Source organism: Equus caballus, chromosome 5, assembly GCF_041296265.1.
Source record: "Equus caballus isolate H_3958 breed thoroughbred chromosome 5, TB-T2T, whole genome shotgun sequence".
In the NCBI taxonomy this organism is placed as follows: domain Eukaryota; kingdom Metazoa; phylum Chordata; class Mammalia; order Perissodactyla; family Equidae; genus Equus; species Equus caballus.
In genome coordinates this window covers 33,900,091-33,916,758 of record NC_091688.1, presented here as the reverse complement: position 1 = coordinate 33,916,758, position 16,668 = coordinate 33,900,091, and the positions used below count along the sequence as shown (strand labels likewise).

Genomic DNA, 16,668 nt, shown 5'->3' with positions numbered 1-16,668 from the left:
GGCCCTTTGCCCAGTTTTCAAATTCTATTGTTTATTTTTTTGCTCTTGAGTTATATGAGTTCCTTATGTATTTTGAATATTAACCCCTTATCTGACGTGTGATTTGCAAATATTTTCTCCCATTCTGTAGGCTGCCTTTTCATTTTGGTTGATCATTTCTTTTTCTGTGATTTTAGTTTGATGTAGTCCCACTTGTTTATTTTTTATTTTGTTGCTTGTGCTTTGGGTATCATAGAGCTCCATTTTAGACAGACTGAATTTGAGATGCCTATGTGATATCCAAATGAAGTCATCTAATAAACAATTTGGTATATTGATCCTTGTACAAATTATTTCAACTCTCTGAGCCTTAGTTTTCTCACCTGTAAAATGATGATGTTACTTATCAGGTTAACACAGGTAAGGATTCTTACACAGTACTCCACTCATATTGGGCACTCAATAAGAATAAATTAATTAAGCAATTAATACCTGTAATAATACACATAATCTTTACCATACAATTTAGAGTTTAATTATATATCTCCTTTTAAGAGCTGGAGTTCAATTTATTTATGCAGTCTCCATAATTATACAGTAAATTCCTTGGTAACAGGGACCCTCTATTTTCTCCCTCCTTATAGTGCCTTGTCACAGAGTAGGCACTTAATAGCTTATTCCTAGAGTAAGTTGGCAACCATGGAAGTGGATAGGGGCCCAAGGATGGATGACCCTGTTCTCCTCCTGTAGTCTCTCTCCCAGTTGGTGGTGCCACCATCCACTCAATCACCCATGCTAGAAACCTGGAGTCATCTTTAACTCCTCTTCCTCTTTCTCAACCCAGACATTCCAGTAGTCACCAAGTTCCAATTATTTCACAACCCATGTATTTCTCAAAACCCTCTCCTCCTCTAATCCTGCCACTATCCTAGCTCAGGCTTAATCTTCTCTCACCTACATTATGGCAATAACTTTCTAACTGGTCACTTTGCCTCCAGTCCTGCTCTCTCAAATCCATCTTCCAAACAGCCAGCAGCGTAAGATAGCTAGAATAAGACAGATCTATCTAGAATAGATCTGACCATGTCATTTCCCAGCTTACCCTTTAAAAGCTTCCTGATAGCTTCAGGCTGCTTAGTCTGGCACGTGAGGTCTACAATGGACTGGTCCTGCCTACATCTCAGCCTCAAACCCCATCTCTCTGACTTCTCTCTTCCCACTCCCAGACTGAAATGTTATGCACCAACAAGAGAGGCCTGTTTGTGGTTCTACCATATCCACTTTTTTGTATCTCGCTTCTTGAACCTCTCAGGTTGCACCCTCTGCCTGAGTTGCCTTTTATTTTTCACCTGGTTAACTCATTATCCTTTAAAAATCAACTCAGTTGTGGGGCTGGCCCCGTGGCCGAGTGGTTAAGTTCGCGCGCTCCGCTGCAGATGGCCCAGTGTTTCGTTAGCTCGTAATCCTGGGCGCGGACATGGCACTGCTCATCAGACCACGCTGAGGCAGCGTCCCACATGCCACAACTAGAAGAACCCACAACGAAGAATACACAACTATGTACCGGGGGGCTTTGGGGAGAAAAAGGAAAAAATAAAATCTTTAAAAAAAAAAAAATCAACTCAGTTGTCACTCGTCCAGGGAGCATTCCCTGCCTCCTGCTCAACATCCCTTTGCCAAAGCAGCATTAGGTGCCCCTTTCCTGGGGTCCCATAATGCTCTGTGCATAGCACCATCATTGATCTATATCTATATTGGCTATATTTCTATTTAAAGGTCTGTCTCCCCCACTAGTACATTTAAACTCCCTGAGGGCAGGAGACCATCTTATTCATCTTTTTATATGTGTTTTTGTCTAACACATAGTAGGTTCTCAGTCAATATTTGTTGATTGAATGAATTAGTATGAATTCTCAGAGTCACACTTAAGCAAAGATACCAACAGATGCATACACGTAAATATGCTCACCATCTTCCAGGGACCAGATCTAAGCACCTGTGCTCACTAGAACTCAGCTTCTTTCAAAATGCAATGTTATGCATAGTTGTATGTTGTACCTCTTAAGATTAAGGGTTCCACCAACTCATTCTGGGAACCTAAACAAGGTTCCTGTTAACTCAGTCTCTTCTCTTTGTCTCTGTCTCTCCCTGTGTGTGTTTATGACTCTAGCCTGCACTTGGGTTTTTAACTCATTTTCAGAGCAACATTAACTGTAATTTAACTCTTAATTGATGAAGCAGAATACATAACAGCCCCCCCCCGCCTATAAAAAAGGAAAAAAGAAAAATGCTTATTTCTAGTGGGAGAAGACTGTGTGAGTGCACAAACAGCAAACCCCCAGGGAGATCTGCAGTGAGAAGGACCCTGCAAATTGGAAGACTGTGACTTTGCCTTTATTCCAGTGTGCGTGGGATCAGATTTATCCAAATAGACGTATCCAACATATCGCTCATGCCCAAAACATCCAAATAGCTTTTGAAATTACTTTTTCTGTTCATAAATGTTGGGAGAGTATATATATGTATTTTTACACTTGCAAAAATGTTCTTCAGTGTCAATGGAGCACTAGACAACCCCAGTGAAGATCCTACTTCTGATTCTCAAACTTATTAACTAGAAGTCCTTTGTCTTGGCTCCAGACAGGACCAGAGACATAATTTTCAGGGCCCACTGAAGTATGAAAATGCAAAGTCCTTTGTTCAAAAATCATTAAGAATTTCAAAACGGCAACAGTAGGCATTAACCAAGCCCAAGACCCCTCTGAGCAGAGGGTGTTATGTGACTGCACAAGTCACGCACCCACAAAGCCAGCTCTGGCTCCAGTCCCCAAATCAATCTCAACCACCTCTAATTGATTAGAGGCCTCTCTGATTTAATTCTCAGCCCTTCCAAATTCTCAGAAGTTGGACCTCTTCTAGCTCTGTGTGTATGTTCTTAATTAGATCCCATCTCTTTTGAAGAGCTTTCGTTTTGGGGGCATCATACAATTGTTACATATATTCTTTTCCTATTGACTTCCTGCAAGTGAAAAAGCTGGCTCTGTCTCACCCTCTCTCTTCCCAGCTTGTCCAGGATCCATGTACAGAGAAGGCTGCAGATCTAGCCTAAAGCTCAGCAGCAAGGAAAATCTCCATGGGTCTAATAAGGAGCAGTTTCTAATGGGTCATGAGGTCCCCACCCACCAGAGTCCCTCCCCATGTGCCAGCAACCAGCACCATGGGCATTCTGGGAAAACCTCCTACCCAGGCCTTTGCCCTGGGTCCAGAGGCCGTGCCCTATCTAGGTGGTCACTGAGGACAAGTGGAGGCCACACACAGCAGAAGTTCTGTTTTCCAGGTACCAAGGGTCATAATCCCAAACTCCAAACGCCAGCAGCTCCCGAGATCAAGGGGAAAGCAGAAGCAGAGTGAGAGTTTGGGGAGAGGAATCCCATACCAGATTCTGTGGCCTGCAGGTGACATGCTGCCTAAGAGGAGCAGGTAGGAAATCTGTTGGGGACCAGAGACTAAAAGTAATAAAGTACAGGGCTGGCCCGGTGGTGCAGCGGTTAAGTGCGCACCTTCCGCTTTGGCGGCCTGGGGTTCACCGGTTCAGATCCCAGGTGCGGACATGGCACCACTTGGCACACTATGCTGTGGTAGGCGTCCCACATATAAAGTAAAGGAAGATGGGCACGGATGTTAGCTCAGGGCCAGTCTTCCTCAGCGAAAAGAGGAGGATTGGCAGCAGTTAGCTCAGGCCTAATCTTCCTCAAAAAAAAAAAAAAAAAAATGCAATAAAGTACAGATATCAGGCCCGGGGCAGGGTTGGGAAGAAGCTCTATAGAAGGGGGAGAAGTGGGTCAGGGGTGGCCCAGAGCTGACTGCTAACCCCTCCTACATTCAGGGGCCTATGACAGCCACCCCAACATCTGAAGCCATGGCCAGTGAGGAAGATGAGCCTAGGAACTGCGTGGTATGCGGGGACCGAGCTACAGGCTATCACTTCCATGCCCTGACTTGTGAGGGCTGCAAGGGTTTCTTCAGGTGAGAGCCTCCTCCCCAAGAGAAACAACCTCCCCAGTGGCCCGCCAGGCAGGCTTTAAGCCCTGGCACATGCCCAAGCTCGTTCAACTATATCACTCCTGCATCCTAGAGCCTAACTACCCTGGAGCTAGCATGTTCCATCTTGCCAGCCTCAATACTGTATAAATAGAGGGAAAGTGTTTGCCCTATGGACACAACCCCTTAGTCAAGAGTACCTGATATGTACTCACTACCCACGGAGCTCCAGGCTAGTACTGTGTCAACAAGGCTTTTCTGAGTGACCCTGGCCCTCCATGGAAATGCCTGAGATGTGTCGTACCCTATCCACCCTTAGGAACTTTTGGGCAAAGCTCAGATTAGCCCTTGTCACCATAGATTCTTTTAGACTATGTCATCTCAGCCCCTCACATACCCACTGTTCACTGCCATCTCCAACTCTCACAATTCTACCTCTCACAGACGAACAGTCAACAAAAAAACTGGTCTCACCTGCCCCTTTGCTGGAAGCTGTAACGTCAGCAAGGCCCAGAGGCGCCACTGCCCAGCCTGCAGGTTGCAGAAGTGCCTAAATGCTGGCATGAAGAAGGACAGTGAGTTAGCCCCCACGATCCCAAGAATTCACTATGTCTCTCTGCCCTTGTTCCCACAGCATATTCTCCACACAGTGGACAGCTTTTTGAAACAAGTCAGATGATGTCGCTCTTCTGTTCAAAACCTCCAATGGCTCCTCCTCTCTCTTATGGTCCCTGATCTCCTGGTCTAGCTCCCCCATACCACTTCTCTGATTTTATTTCCTACTCTTTTCCCCTTGCTCAATCCTTCCCAGCCACACTGACTTCAATGCCACCTCAAACACACCAAGCACACTCTCCTCAGGACTTTCACATTCGCACCTGCCATTCCCTCTACCAGGAACACCCTTCCCCTAGATATCCATCCCGCTTGCTCTTCCTCTTCTTTTTTTTTTCTTTTTCTGCTTTTTCTCCCCAAATCCCCCCAGTACCTAGTTGTATATATTTTGTTGTGGGTCCTTCTAGTTGTGGCATGTGGGACGCTGCCTCAGCGTGGCCTGACGAGCAGTGCCATGTCCGCGCCCAGGATCCGAACCAGCGAAACTCTGGGCCACCCAAGCAGAGCGCGCAAACTTAACCAGTCGGCCACAGGGCCGGCCCCTTGCTCTTTCTCTACTTTCTCTCAAGTATAGTGATTGTCATATAGGTACTTAATAATTGTTGAATTAATTATTTAATGCTTTTTCTCTGTGCCAGGTAATTAGGCTATGCTCCCAACAGATAATCTAACTAGGGCTCACAGAAGTCAACTTGCCCAAGTCCACTCAGCTAAAAAGTTGTAGAGTCAGTATTCAAACTTCTGTCTGACTCCCAAACCCTTGCTTTTTCCATGACATCACACTGCATTTCAATATGGAGTGGTGAAAGGGAAACTGAGAGAGTCAAAAAATCTTGGTTTGAATTCAATCTACATCACTTAAGTATTTTGTGACCTTGGACCTATCACTGGAATCTCAGCCTGTTTACATTTCTGAAAAATATGGATAATAACACCTGCCCTGTCTACCCATAGGATTGTTTCATCCTGCCAGATTTAACCTCAGAAGCTTTGAAATTACAATGCTATGCAAATATAAGGTGATGTTTTAGGTATGAAGAGCCCTCCCTCTTCAGTGTTCCCCCAGAAGCCAAACCTCTCCTTAACACTATTTGCACTTTATTCTCCACCCTTGCCTTCTCTCCCACAGTGCTTTGTTTTCTGCTGCAGTGCCTCACAGGTTGGGGAAAGTGCACAGGAATCCCCTACCACCTGGAGCCTCTGGGACTTCAGCCAAGCCCAAGGAGGACTCAGGAACTCTCCTCGGTCCCTGCATCCCTCATTGTGCAGGCGGTCTGAGGAGTCCCAGACCAGGGGCTGGCAGAGGACGGTGCCCTCTGCTGGTCTCAATAGCTTTGTCATATCTCTTGCCTGGGCACAGTGATCCTGTCGTCAGAAGCCCTGGCATTGCGGCGAGCAAAGCAGGCCCAGCGACGGGCACAGCAAGCACCTACGCAGCTGAGTAAGGAGCAGAAAGAGCTAGTCCAGATCCTCCTGGGGGCCCACAACCGCCACATGGGCACCATGTTTGAGCAGTTTGTACAGTTCAGGGTGAGCACTTACAGGATTTGGGCTGGAATGTGACCAAAAGGGTGCCCAAGGAGGCTGGCATGAGGGAGGGGGCTGTGTACCATGCACCAATACAGAGCACAGGACTTCTCCAGAATCCCAGCCTAGGCAGGCTCCTCAGCCCAGAACCCTTCCAAGATAAGGCTGGCAAGTCCTAAAGGAGATCCCTAGGACCAGGGCCTCAGACTCAGGCTCTCATCTCTGCAGCCTCCAGCTCATCTGTTCATCCATCACCAAGGCTTGCCCACCCTGGTCCCTGTACTGCCTCTGCTCACGCACTTTGCAGACATCAACACTTTCATGGTACAGCAAGTCATCAAGTTCACCAAGGATCTACCCCTCTTCCGGTGAGTGACATTCCCTTCCCTTTCAAGGAAAAAACACTCCAGTAAATTGCAACCCCTCCCCACCACCAAAAAAAAAAGTCACTGACCAAACAAATCCATCCCTCAGCCTTTCCAAGCACCAGGTCTTGAATTCTCAACTTTCTTTCTAAGTATCTCAGTCAGAACTGGGAGTTCCTTACCCTCTCTGAAGTTCAGGCTAGAGTCTAAAGTGCCCTTGTTCACTGCTCCCCACAGGTCCTTGCCCATGGAGGACCAGATCTCCCTTCTCAAGGGAGCAGCTCTAGAAATCTGTCAGATCGCACTCAATACCACTTTCTGTCTCCAAACCCAAAACTTTCTCTGTGGACCTCTTCACTACACAATAGAAGATGGAGCCCGTGGTGAGATGATGCTAGAACAGTAGAGGGCATGTGTCCTTGTCATATGGTATGTGGCAAGGTGACCTGAAGGCTCCTAAGCCTAGTATCTCCCACAGTGGGGTTCCAGGAAGAATTTTTAGAGTTGTTCTTTCGCTTCCATGGGACACTGCGGCGGCTGCAGCTCCAGGTGCCCGAGTATGTGCTCATGGCTGCCATGGCCCTCTTCTCTCCTGGTGAGCATCCCCCCAAAGCCCAGAAGCTTTTGTTCCACCACGTCTGCCCAAACTCTCAGCTCCTTGAATCCATCCATCCCAGGCCATTTAGTCTTCAAACCCGTGGAATGGGTCTATCCCAGCCCCTGCAGCACAGTGCAGGCCCACCCCCAGCCCCTACCTTGTCCTTCCCCTGCTCCCTATCTTACAGACCGGCCTGGGATTACCAGGAGGGAAGAGATTGATCAGGTCCAAGAGGAGATGGCACTGACTCTGCACAGCTACATCAACGGCCAGCAGCCAAGGCCCCGGGATCGGTACAGTGGGAGAGTGGGGGCTTGGAGGCTGCACTAGGGCAAGAAGGGGTCGGGGAAATACTGAGCTCAGGATGAATACTTTTACTGTCCTTTCCTTTGGGGAACCAGGTCCCTTGGGGGTCTAGTCCTTCCCTCCCATCTCATATGGTTCCAGCATCCAAATTGCTTCTACTGCTGTTTCATCTCACTTTTTCCAGATTTTTTTATTTAGTAGATGCAAAGTAGTAGCTCACAGGCTCTGTATAATAGCATTCCTGAGATTGATGACATCCATCGCCTCACCAATTCAACTTCTCCAGACTAAAGCAGCCTTTCGGGAGTCTTGCTCATTCTTCCCTTCATCCTTCCCCTCCTCTCCATTGGGTCAGTTCCTTTAATTTTTCATTCCCCTCGAGGTTATGGTCATTCACAGTTTCATGGCCAAAGCCAATCCCTGGCCCAACAGCCCATGATCTCTCCAGGCTCTGAGGTCTGCTCCACTTCTTCTCCTGCTCATTTCTCAATGAGCCAGTTTGGTCAGAGAGGGATGCTTTATACCATAGAACACACCCACCTTCTAGAACCTGCTCTAGAAGGCCAGACCCACACAGTTACGTTCTGGCCAAGTCTGAAGCTCTCTTCACACTTGGCCCTAAGAGCTCTGGGTTCAAGAAAAACTGGGCATGGTGAGATAAGACAATGTTAGACAGAGGCTCCCCTGGGGACCTTTGGAACTTTTGATAAATTTGTTATATCAGAGCATGATTTTCTTTAGTGTTCAAACCTAGCTTCACTGACGGGTAGTTCAGGGGATCAGGGCCACAGGACAAGACTCTCAGCTGCCTTATTTTCTTCCTCTTTCCCTGGTGACCCCAATACTTCCTCCAAGGTTTCTGTATGCGAAGCTGCTGGGCCTGTTGGCTGAGCTCCGGAGCCTTAACAATGCATACGGGTACCAAATCCAGCACATCCGGGGACTGTCCGCCATGATGCCACTGCTCCAGGAAATCTGCAGCTGAAGCCGTAGCTCACCTCCTTCCCCAGCCCATCTGAACACACTGGACTGGAAAGGGGGAAATGCTGGGACCAGAGGTTGGGATGAGTAGAAAGGAAGCCCAGTGGTTGCAATGAAAGACTAAAGTAATAACTGCCTCTTCATGCAGTCATCGGGGGAGAGAGGGTGACCTTGGGGACAAAGTTGTTCTCTGGAAGCACAGAAGATGGGGAAGGAGGAAGCCTCAGGGCTAAGAGGTAAAGAAGCTCCTTCTGGGAATGGGTGGGCCCCACTTTCTGAGGTCAAAGATTTAGCCCTTCAGCCCTTCTTTCCCAGTCTTGGGAGTCTTAGGAAAACAAAATGGGGAGGTAATCCCATGCCGAATTTTCTGCTCTGAAGAGGAAGAGGCTAGGAGCTTTAATCCATAGGGAGAATGAAGAAGGGGGGAGTGAGGAGAGACAATTCACCCAGACATACCCCTTAATCCTTCTCCTTTAGTCTTTAGAGCCACAAGAGCATGGGAAGATGATACCGGGCTGGTGGCAGAGGTGGGAGCCTCAAACCACTGCCTCATCAGCTGCCCCTGTGACAGCTCCAGTTCTGAGGAGGGCATGGTCCTGTCCCCCACTCTGCTCCTGGGACCTAGAGGTGACCCAGCAAGGTGGGCTCTGGAAAGAGGCCTAGTCTCTGGCCCTAGGGCACCTGACTCAGAGATTCCACTGCTGTGGTGGCTGACTCTGGGACAACCTCAGCCCACAGTGATGCTGAAGCCACAATGGAATCTGTTACGCCAGTGGTTGAGGAAGGCTCCGAGGGCTAGAGTGACGGGCAGCGGGGGCATCTTCTTCTCCAGCACAGCACCCACACACCAGTTACTATCCACCAAGCCTGTTGGGGAAGAAAATAGAGATTAGGTTACTTAACAGGGCTTGGAGAAAGGGGTCAGCAGAAGTAGGCGGAGCTTCCCCCCTTCCGTCCCTCCCAATCCTTCAGTACCTGACTGTCATCTCAATAACCCTCACCTCTAAACACCATGTTGGCCTGGGGCAGAGTCAGGTGGTAACCAAAGGAGAAGGTTGTGTCTTGTAGCCTTGTGTTCGCCTCAAACTCCACTCCAACCTGAACCTGAGAAGCATGAGCAAGGATGGGAGAGGGATCTGTCTCAGCAAAGACTACAGGAGTCCTGACAGGGAATCAGCAGAATGAAGGCATGCAAGGAACGTATGCGTAGTATGGATAGGAAGAATAGCAGGGCCTGTGGAGGCCTGAGGGCAGGCAAAAGTTCATGACTGACTTGTGGGGTGGGAGACAGCATCGGTAGTCTCACCTGTTCATTTGCCCTGTGGTAATAACTTGCATGGGCCCCACCTGATCCCACATTCAACGTAGCTACCCAGTGTACAGCTGTAAAGACCAAAGTACGGGAGAAAAGGAGCATTATTGTAGTAGGACACAGGCTAAGAACCCAGCCAAGTCCAGAATTTCCCCTCTCCATTACTATTCCTCCTCACCCCATACCAGAGTACTTCCCAGCCAGGGTCAAGATGGCCCCCTCTTCGCCTGGCCGCCGGTGATAAACTAGCTCTCCTCCTAGCACCAGCCGATGAGTGAGGCTCTGCAGGAAGTGAGCGACCATGATCACTGTAGGGGAGTGGGGAAACATGGAGTCAGTCACAGAAACAATACCCAGGCCATCTCCTTCACCTCAAGAAGCCCCCACCCCAGCCGGCCCAAGTTTTTTCTAATCCCTGAACTGTACAGACAACAAAGAGGCATAGGCAACATTAGCAAGTGTGCAGCCAAGATAAAAAGAACCCTGTCCCGATTCCTCACCTGATTCCCCAATCAGGTCAGGATTTCCTAGGGTCAGAGTGGCTGTGTAGTCATCTCCCCGATACTCGCCATCAAACTGCCAAGTCAGGAACTTGGCCTGCTGCGTCTGGGTAGGGAGAGCAAGAAGTAAGATCTCCCTTCCTTTTTATCATCACTATTGCCTCTGCTTGTCTCCCTGGAGTCCCCAGAGCAGGGCACTCATGGAGGAGAAAGAGGAAATGCTTTAGAGGATGAAGGCAGGAGCCATGGGTCACCTGGAAGACAGCCTTGGCTCGCAGTCGCTCTGCCAAGAGGAGCAGGACCTGGGCGTTGAGGCTGCCGCTGCTGTCCATATCCCCTACCACTGTGGGGAACACCTGTTGAAGAGCGTAGACAGTAAGACCGAGCTGGGCGGCACCACTCAGCCTAAATCCAAATACAGGATTTCTTTAACAGCATCCAGCGCCCCCTAGTGGAGCCACAAAGACAAACTCCTACTGAGCACACAGAAATGTTTCCCCACCCTCTCCCATTCAGACGAAACACAGAGAAGCAGGTGTCCTGCCCATTCTTCCCCATAACACACACATTTTTCTCCTCCTCTGGACCTGTGTCCCAGGTGAGCTCTTAGGGAGATGACCCAGGTATGTGAAGCCCTCACCTCCGTGGGGCTAAGTTGCCAGTCCCCGGCATAGGCTGCATGGAGGTGGTAGCCGGGCAAGCCCAGAGCACTCATGTGCACGGTGTGAGCCACCTGAAGAAAGAGAAGTCAATGGAGGAGAGAGCATTCCTGCTCCATTTCAATCCCCCATCCCACCCTTCATCTTCTCCCCATCCAGAAGGCCTTTTAAGAATCCCAAATGTTCAAACATATACAGATTAAAAGCAACAAGTCCCACAGGCAAGGGAATTAAAGAGAGCCCCTCATCCTCCCTCACTTGTCCCATATAGCCTGGCTAAGGAGAAGAGGATCCAGGGACAGGCAGGGAGGAATAGTAAGGAGGGGCCAGAGAAGTGGGAGCACCTGGAAATGGCTGCTCAGAACCTTGTTGACAACGAGCTTCACTCCCTCCATCTGTGCTGGGAATACATCTGAAGGGGGTGGAGGGGAGGGGAAGGGAAGGAATAAGCACAGACAAGGAACCCCTACCCCCAAGAAATAGTCTCCCCTTTCAATCCCATAGAAAGCGCTTTGGAGGAACTGACCTCCTTTCAAGTCCTGTATTGAAATGCTCCACTTCATTCTGGCACCTGATCCTCCCTGAGGCTGGATGCCCGGACTGTGATCTCCCCTTTCCTACTCCCATCACTAGACACCCAGCGTTCAAGACCCTCCCCTCCTCTGCCTCTTCAACTTGAGAGGCTCAAATGCCAAGTTCTCACCTTTGCATAGCCGGTGCAGCTCATCGAAGCTCCCAGGGTTGGGCAGAGGTTCCTCTCGACGCGGACTCCGGCGGGGCAAAGCCCCCATCGGTGCCAGGCCCAACGTGTTCCCCATTTCAGTACAGAAGACAGGGGATGGGCCGGGGTTAGCCTGGGAAAGGACGCTATTGCTCCCGCTATCCCCCACGGGCCCCACCCCCCATCATCCGGCTCCCCAGTCCCAGAAACTTCCACATTGTCCGACGCTAGACCTGGAACAGGAAGAGTCGGGGAAGAGGGCACCGATGGGGAGAGTGAACCCCAGTCACACTCCCATCCCATCGTTAATCCTTCACCCCCACCTGTCACCCCTGTTCCCTCCCCCACTCTCTAATCCTAGCTCCCACCACAGACCTCACTCAGCTTCCTAATCTTTCTGCACTTCATTCCTGGGCCCCTAGCTGAGGCTTGCAATGGAGCAGTAGCCCTTACCGTCTCAAACCATCATGCTACCGCTTTTCCCCCGGCACACCCCGGTCATCTTGATGGGGGCAGCCATCTTGAGTAATGGCAGAACTGCAGCTTCACGCTGCATTCCCAGCGTGGTCATTAACGCCATCTTGGAACCGGGCAAAAAAAGATATCAAAGACCCGACCCTCCCTTGATTGGGCCCCGCCCAATCGGTAAAAAAAAGCTGCCTCCATCTCCCAGGGGCCAATGGAAGAGGAGGAAGCAAACTAGCGGCAGACCTTACGTCCACAGAGCTCTAACCCCAGCACTGCAGAGGCAGGCGGGACTTGATTGGAAGCTCCTTAGCTTTACTGTAGTAGATGGCCTTAGATCGCCGGCCTCTCCAAGGTCAGGAAAAACCTGTGAGCATACAAGACACTAGAGGGAGCATCTTGGTGCTTGGGCCACTGAGGCTCTATCCACCATATAGCCTGGAGACTTGCTTTTTGCGCAGAGTGGCAGAGGAAACGACTGTGAAGACTTCTTTGGAACCCTGGTTCATGTCGTTCCTAGGCTCTCCCTCCCCCAATCTCTCCCCAACTCCCTTCCCGCACCTCCACCGCCGCACTCCCCTCCCCTCCCCCGCCACGAACCCCTGAGAACTTCTCACAGCCCTCCACCGTACACCACAGCACACAGTACACTTCCAAACGAGTACTACTCACGAGTACAGCTCTCCCTAGGACATGGACCCACGCCTCCCTCCTAGAGGTCTACACCTCTCAAAGTTAGCCCTCTTGTCCTTTTGGTGGAATGGGAATGGGTGTGAGAGTCTAGGGTAGAGGAGCGGGCGCTGCAGCCTAAGTTCTAGCACAACTATTCACTGAAACATCTGCCCTCTGCCTCTTAATCCTTCCTTCCCTCATTCCCCAGGCAGAGTTGCCAAATGAAATCCAGGAATATGGACTCCCGCCCCCAAATGTGCTCCACTCCAGAGCGGGAAACAAGTCGAAACAGTGCCCTTCAAGTACTAAGCGCTCCACAGGGGAATAAGTCAAGTTGGAATAAGATTTCTTGGGCTCTGGTCATCTCCCTCACTAGCCCTCACATCTCCACCCCCATCTCTCAGGAATGTTCTATATACACTTTGATGGCAAAAGAGTGAAGATACAAATACTTCTGATATCTATTTAGCTGATTTCACACACACGCTTGGGCCTGGGGAATGTACCTCTGCCCTCCCTCACAATCAGGGCTGGGGCCTTGGTCAGAGGGATGCTATGGTCTCTGCTAGCTCATATTGGCTGACCACCACCTAGAACTGATAAGGCGATTTAATCACCTGGGACCTTCAACCTTTGTTCCTGGTGGAAGCCTCTCATTCACCTCTTCTTCTGCCAGAGCCCTCCAATTGGAAAGGGGAGGGCAGAGGCTGCTTTCCAAATTTGTTTTATTGGGGGTAGGGTGTACTGATTGATCAGTACTCAGGAGGATCATTCTGGGCTCTCATGTTTTCTCTGCCATCTCATTACATATTAACTCAAAAAGGGACAAAGTCAATCAATCCTGTCCTCTGACCCTAATCCTTGTTCTCTCAACCCTCATCCCCATCGTCCCTGCCCCTGATTTCAACTCCTTTCTCCTTTCTTCTGTTCCCCAATACCTCTCTGCCAAGTTGCAGTGAAGGGGGTAGGGTTGCAGAGATGAAATACACCCATAATGGGACAAAGATACCAAGGGCTGAGGGCTTGATACATCAGAGTTTTCCAGAGAAAAACTAGGAATCCTGCTTCCTGCAGCAGTCAAATTCAAGGACTGCTAGCCCCGGACCCCAAAAGAATGAGTCTCAAGTAGGCCTGAAATATCCCTCCTTGGCCTGCATGAAGCCCTCCCTGCCTCCCACCCGTCACAAGTACCCTGCATGCTTGTCCTCTCCTCCCCCACTTCTCTAACGTGTTTACTCCAACATGGCCTCTGCCCCACCTGGCCCCTCCACAGTCCTTATCACCTGACAGAGGAGTAGGGAAGCAGACTGGTATATAGCCCCTGCCTCCCCAGCCAGGCCAGGCGCAGACAGCAAGGACAGAAACGCTGAGAAGGTAGGATAAGGGAGTAAGAGGTGTGGGCAGCATTCGAAGAAGACCAGGTTTTAATTGTGGGAAGGGAGGGAAGCAAGTTGGAGTGGGAACCTAGGTAGGGGTCCCTGGGGAGGGGCTGAAGCCCATTCAGCTTCAGTGTTCTCCCCCTCCCCAACTGTTCCCAGGCCACCTTCCCCACCATTACCACCATGAAGCTGCTTGCAGTGACTGTGCTATTCCTCACCATCTGCAGCCTTGAAGGTGGGTGTGACATGGAGAGGGGTCCCAGGGGAGAGAAGGTGCTGGGGGTCCTAGCTACTCATCTGTCTATGCTCCCGTGCCCGGGTCTGGCGACAAAGGGGATCAAAAGGAAGATCCTTCCTTCTCTAAAGCCCAGAAAGCCCCCCAAAGACCTGGAGCTGGATACCTGTTTGGGGAGGGGGCTGAGAGCTCTGGCTGGGTACTGGCAGAGGTATGGCAGGAGGCCAGGACTCATTGCTGGGGACCCAGCTGCAAAGCCTTGTGTGTGTGTATGTTTCTGTGTGTGTGCAGGTGCTTTGGTTCGGAGACAGGCGGAAGAGTCGTGTCTGCAGAACCTGGCCTCTCGGTACCTCCAGACCGTGACCGACTATGGCAAGGACCTGGTGGAGAAGGCCAAGGCCCCAGAGCTCCAGGCTCAGGCCAAGTAAGTCTCAAAGGAAGCGGGTCAGGGACAGGGGGCTGTAGAGAGAAAGAAGGGAAGATGGGAGATTCCACAGAAGACTGAGCTTGGGGGTGAGGTTTAGGGAGGATGAGGTTTAAATTGGAGAGAAAAATTCCTTCATCACCCCACAGATCCCACCGACCTCTTGGACACAAAGGGACAGCAGGAACTGGGCTTTGAGATTCTTTCTAGAGTCTGTTCCTCTGCCCAGTGGAGGGCTTGCCTCTCCTCCTAGGAGCTTTGCCATGCCAGGATGGAGCAGGCACTAGAGTTTGGGGACTTGGGTCTCGCTTTCCACCACCAAAACCCTGCCAGTGCCTAGGATCTCTCACACTGACCTCTAATCCCTCACATATCCAGGGCTTACTTTGAGAAGACACAGGAGCAGCTGACACCCTTGGTCAAGAAGATTGGAAATGATCTGCTTAACTTCTTCAGCCATTTCATAGAACTCAAAACACAGCCTGCCACCAAGTGAGGTGTCCAGACCATTGTCTTCCATCCCCAGCAGACCCCTAGAACAGCCACTGGCCAGGCCTAGAGCCCCTCTCCCTACCCGCTCCTTGTTTTCTACAATAAATTTTGAAGAAGTCAAGTTGTGAGCCTGGTGTGTTTGGAGATTGGGAGAAGTTGGGCTAGTGGGGGAGGAGTAGGAGGGAGGACAAAGAGAAATCTGTGTCTAATAGGAGAGGGGTTTTGGTGTGAAGGGGTGGAGATAGGGTTGAAGAGACAAATGATGGAAACGACAGGGTGGAGGTGCCTGCAATTCCTCTCCAAATCCAGAGAATCTCCTGCAGGCCTGGGAACCGCTCTGCAGTGGAGGCTAAAGAGCCTTTGCATTGGACATGGAACCGTGAAAGGCATGAAAGATTCATGAACTGAGTGCCTAGACTCCTGGAGGTCACAGGAAATAAGGGCACCCGTTAGAATTTCCTCTTGATTATTCTATGAAGAGGAGAAAGCTTCCAAAAAATGAACCCAGAAGTGTCATTTAAGACCCTCCCTTCCCTTCTGAGCCGGGGGAACACTGTGCTTCCCCCCATCTGACAATAAAAGACATGGATTCACTCTTCTCCCCAAAAATGCTTCCACTGAAAACCTCTCACCTAGACCCCCTGCCTGGGGAATACCCATTCCAAGCTTCTCCCCCACTATTATCTGGGTGCTATTCATAGAACTGGCCTCGTGGCCATCTTAGTGTCTGGAATTAGTAGACATGATAGCCAGGTAAGGGCCTGACAGGTCTCCAGCTTGGTGGACACGTGGGACTAGACAAACTTTGGGAGCTGTGATACCTGGATTAAATCAAAAGAGAAGAGAAATCATGCTGGGTTGATGCAGGAGACTCACAATCCCAAAATGTAGGGCAAGGGAAAATGAGGCATTTTCCAATAAAACTTTATTCCCACTTTACCTTTAAAACAGTTACTTTCCTACCCTGACTCATTGCTCATATCTCATCTGAGATATGAGATATTTTCTTCAAACACCAGAGATGGCTCCAATTTCTTCTGTATATTGATCAATCTCTTCAGTCTGGCCTTCAAGACCCTCACCACTCACAATTACTTTCCTCCCCTTTTTTTCCCAGTATCTGTTTTTTTCTCATGTGGCAGAATGTGTGGGGACAAAGAGATCTCAGTCTGTCACTTGCAAGATGAACTTGGACAGGTTAATTAACTTGAGAAAGCCTGAATTTCCTCACAGGGTTAACGAGCAGATCAAATGGTACAGTGAACTGGGAAAAACACTGAAGAGTGTTAAGTCACCATGCAGGGCAAAGTATTGCCCAGTACGCAGCGTTGTCAGGGGTAAGCCTGGGGATTCTCGACCCATTCGGACAGGGCTGCTGGGTGAAAGGTGGGACCGGC

The 16,668-nt window shown here is 50.0% G+C and overlaps 3 protein-coding genes across 6 annotated transcripts; 2 read left to right on the top strand and 1 right to left on the bottom strand.

Annotated features, from left to right (window-relative positions):
- The first annotated feature begins 3,220 nt into the window (after nucleotides 1-3,220).
- NR1I3 (nuclear receptor subfamily 1 group I member 3) lies at nucleotides 3,221-8,544 on the top strand. Its single transcript, XM_014739653.3, has 9 exons — nucleotides 3,221-3,459; nucleotides 3,866-4,005; nucleotides 4,465-4,595; nucleotides 5,996-6,165; nucleotides 6,391-6,530; nucleotides 6,765-6,910; nucleotides 7,006-7,122; nucleotides 7,313-7,418; nucleotides 8,287-8,544. Exons 2-9 carry the CDS (start codon nucleotides 3,872-3,874, stop codon nucleotides 8,414-8,416), a joined length of 1,074 nt encoding a protein of 357 aa, XP_014595139.1. The 5' UTR covers nucleotides 3,221-3,459; nucleotides 3,866-3,871; the 3' UTR covers nucleotides 8,417-8,544.
- On the bottom strand, nucleotides 7,596-12,394 carry TOMM40L (translocase of outer mitochondrial membrane 40 like). 4 transcript variants are annotated; one of them, XM_003364974.5, is made up of 10 exons: nucleotides 12,058-12,394; nucleotides 11,587-11,837; nucleotides 11,228-11,295; nucleotides 10,865-10,957; nucleotides 10,479-10,580; nucleotides 10,225-10,330; nucleotides 9,910-10,032; nucleotides 9,719-9,795; nucleotides 9,414-9,516; nucleotides 7,596-9,279 (listed from the first exon to the last, which is right to left on the bottom strand). In XM_003364974.5, exons 2-10 carry the CDS (start codon nucleotides 11,699-11,701, stop codon nucleotides 9,140-9,142), a joined length of 927 nt encoding a protein of 308 aa, XP_003365022.2. In that variant the 5' UTR covers nucleotides 11,702-11,837; nucleotides 12,058-12,394; the 3' UTR covers nucleotides 7,596-9,139. The 4 variants fall into 4 exon arrangements, with proteins under 4 accessions (XP_003365022.2, XP_001503844.1, XP_070122964.1 ...); XM_001503794.5 differs by having other exon boundaries at nucleotides 11,587-11,737; nucleotides 12,058-12,207; XM_070266863.1 differs by lacking the exon at nucleotides 11,228-11,295 and having other exon boundaries at nucleotides 11,587-11,737; nucleotides 12,058-12,196.
- A 1,699-nt stretch (nucleotides 12,395-14,093) lies between these two features.
- On the top strand, nucleotides 14,094-15,392 carry APOA2 (apolipoprotein A2). The gene is made up of 4 exons (NM_001434703.1): nucleotides 14,094-14,115; nucleotides 14,280-14,355; nucleotides 14,647-14,779; nucleotides 15,158-15,392. The coding sequence occupies exons 2-4, from the start codon at nucleotides 14,304-14,306 to the stop codon at nucleotides 15,273-15,275; spliced, it is 303 nt and encodes a 100-aa protein (NP_001421632.1). The 5' UTR covers nucleotides 14,094-14,115; nucleotides 14,280-14,303; the 3' UTR covers nucleotides 15,276-15,392.
- The last annotated feature ends 1,276 nt before the right edge of the window (nucleotides 15,393-16,668 follow it).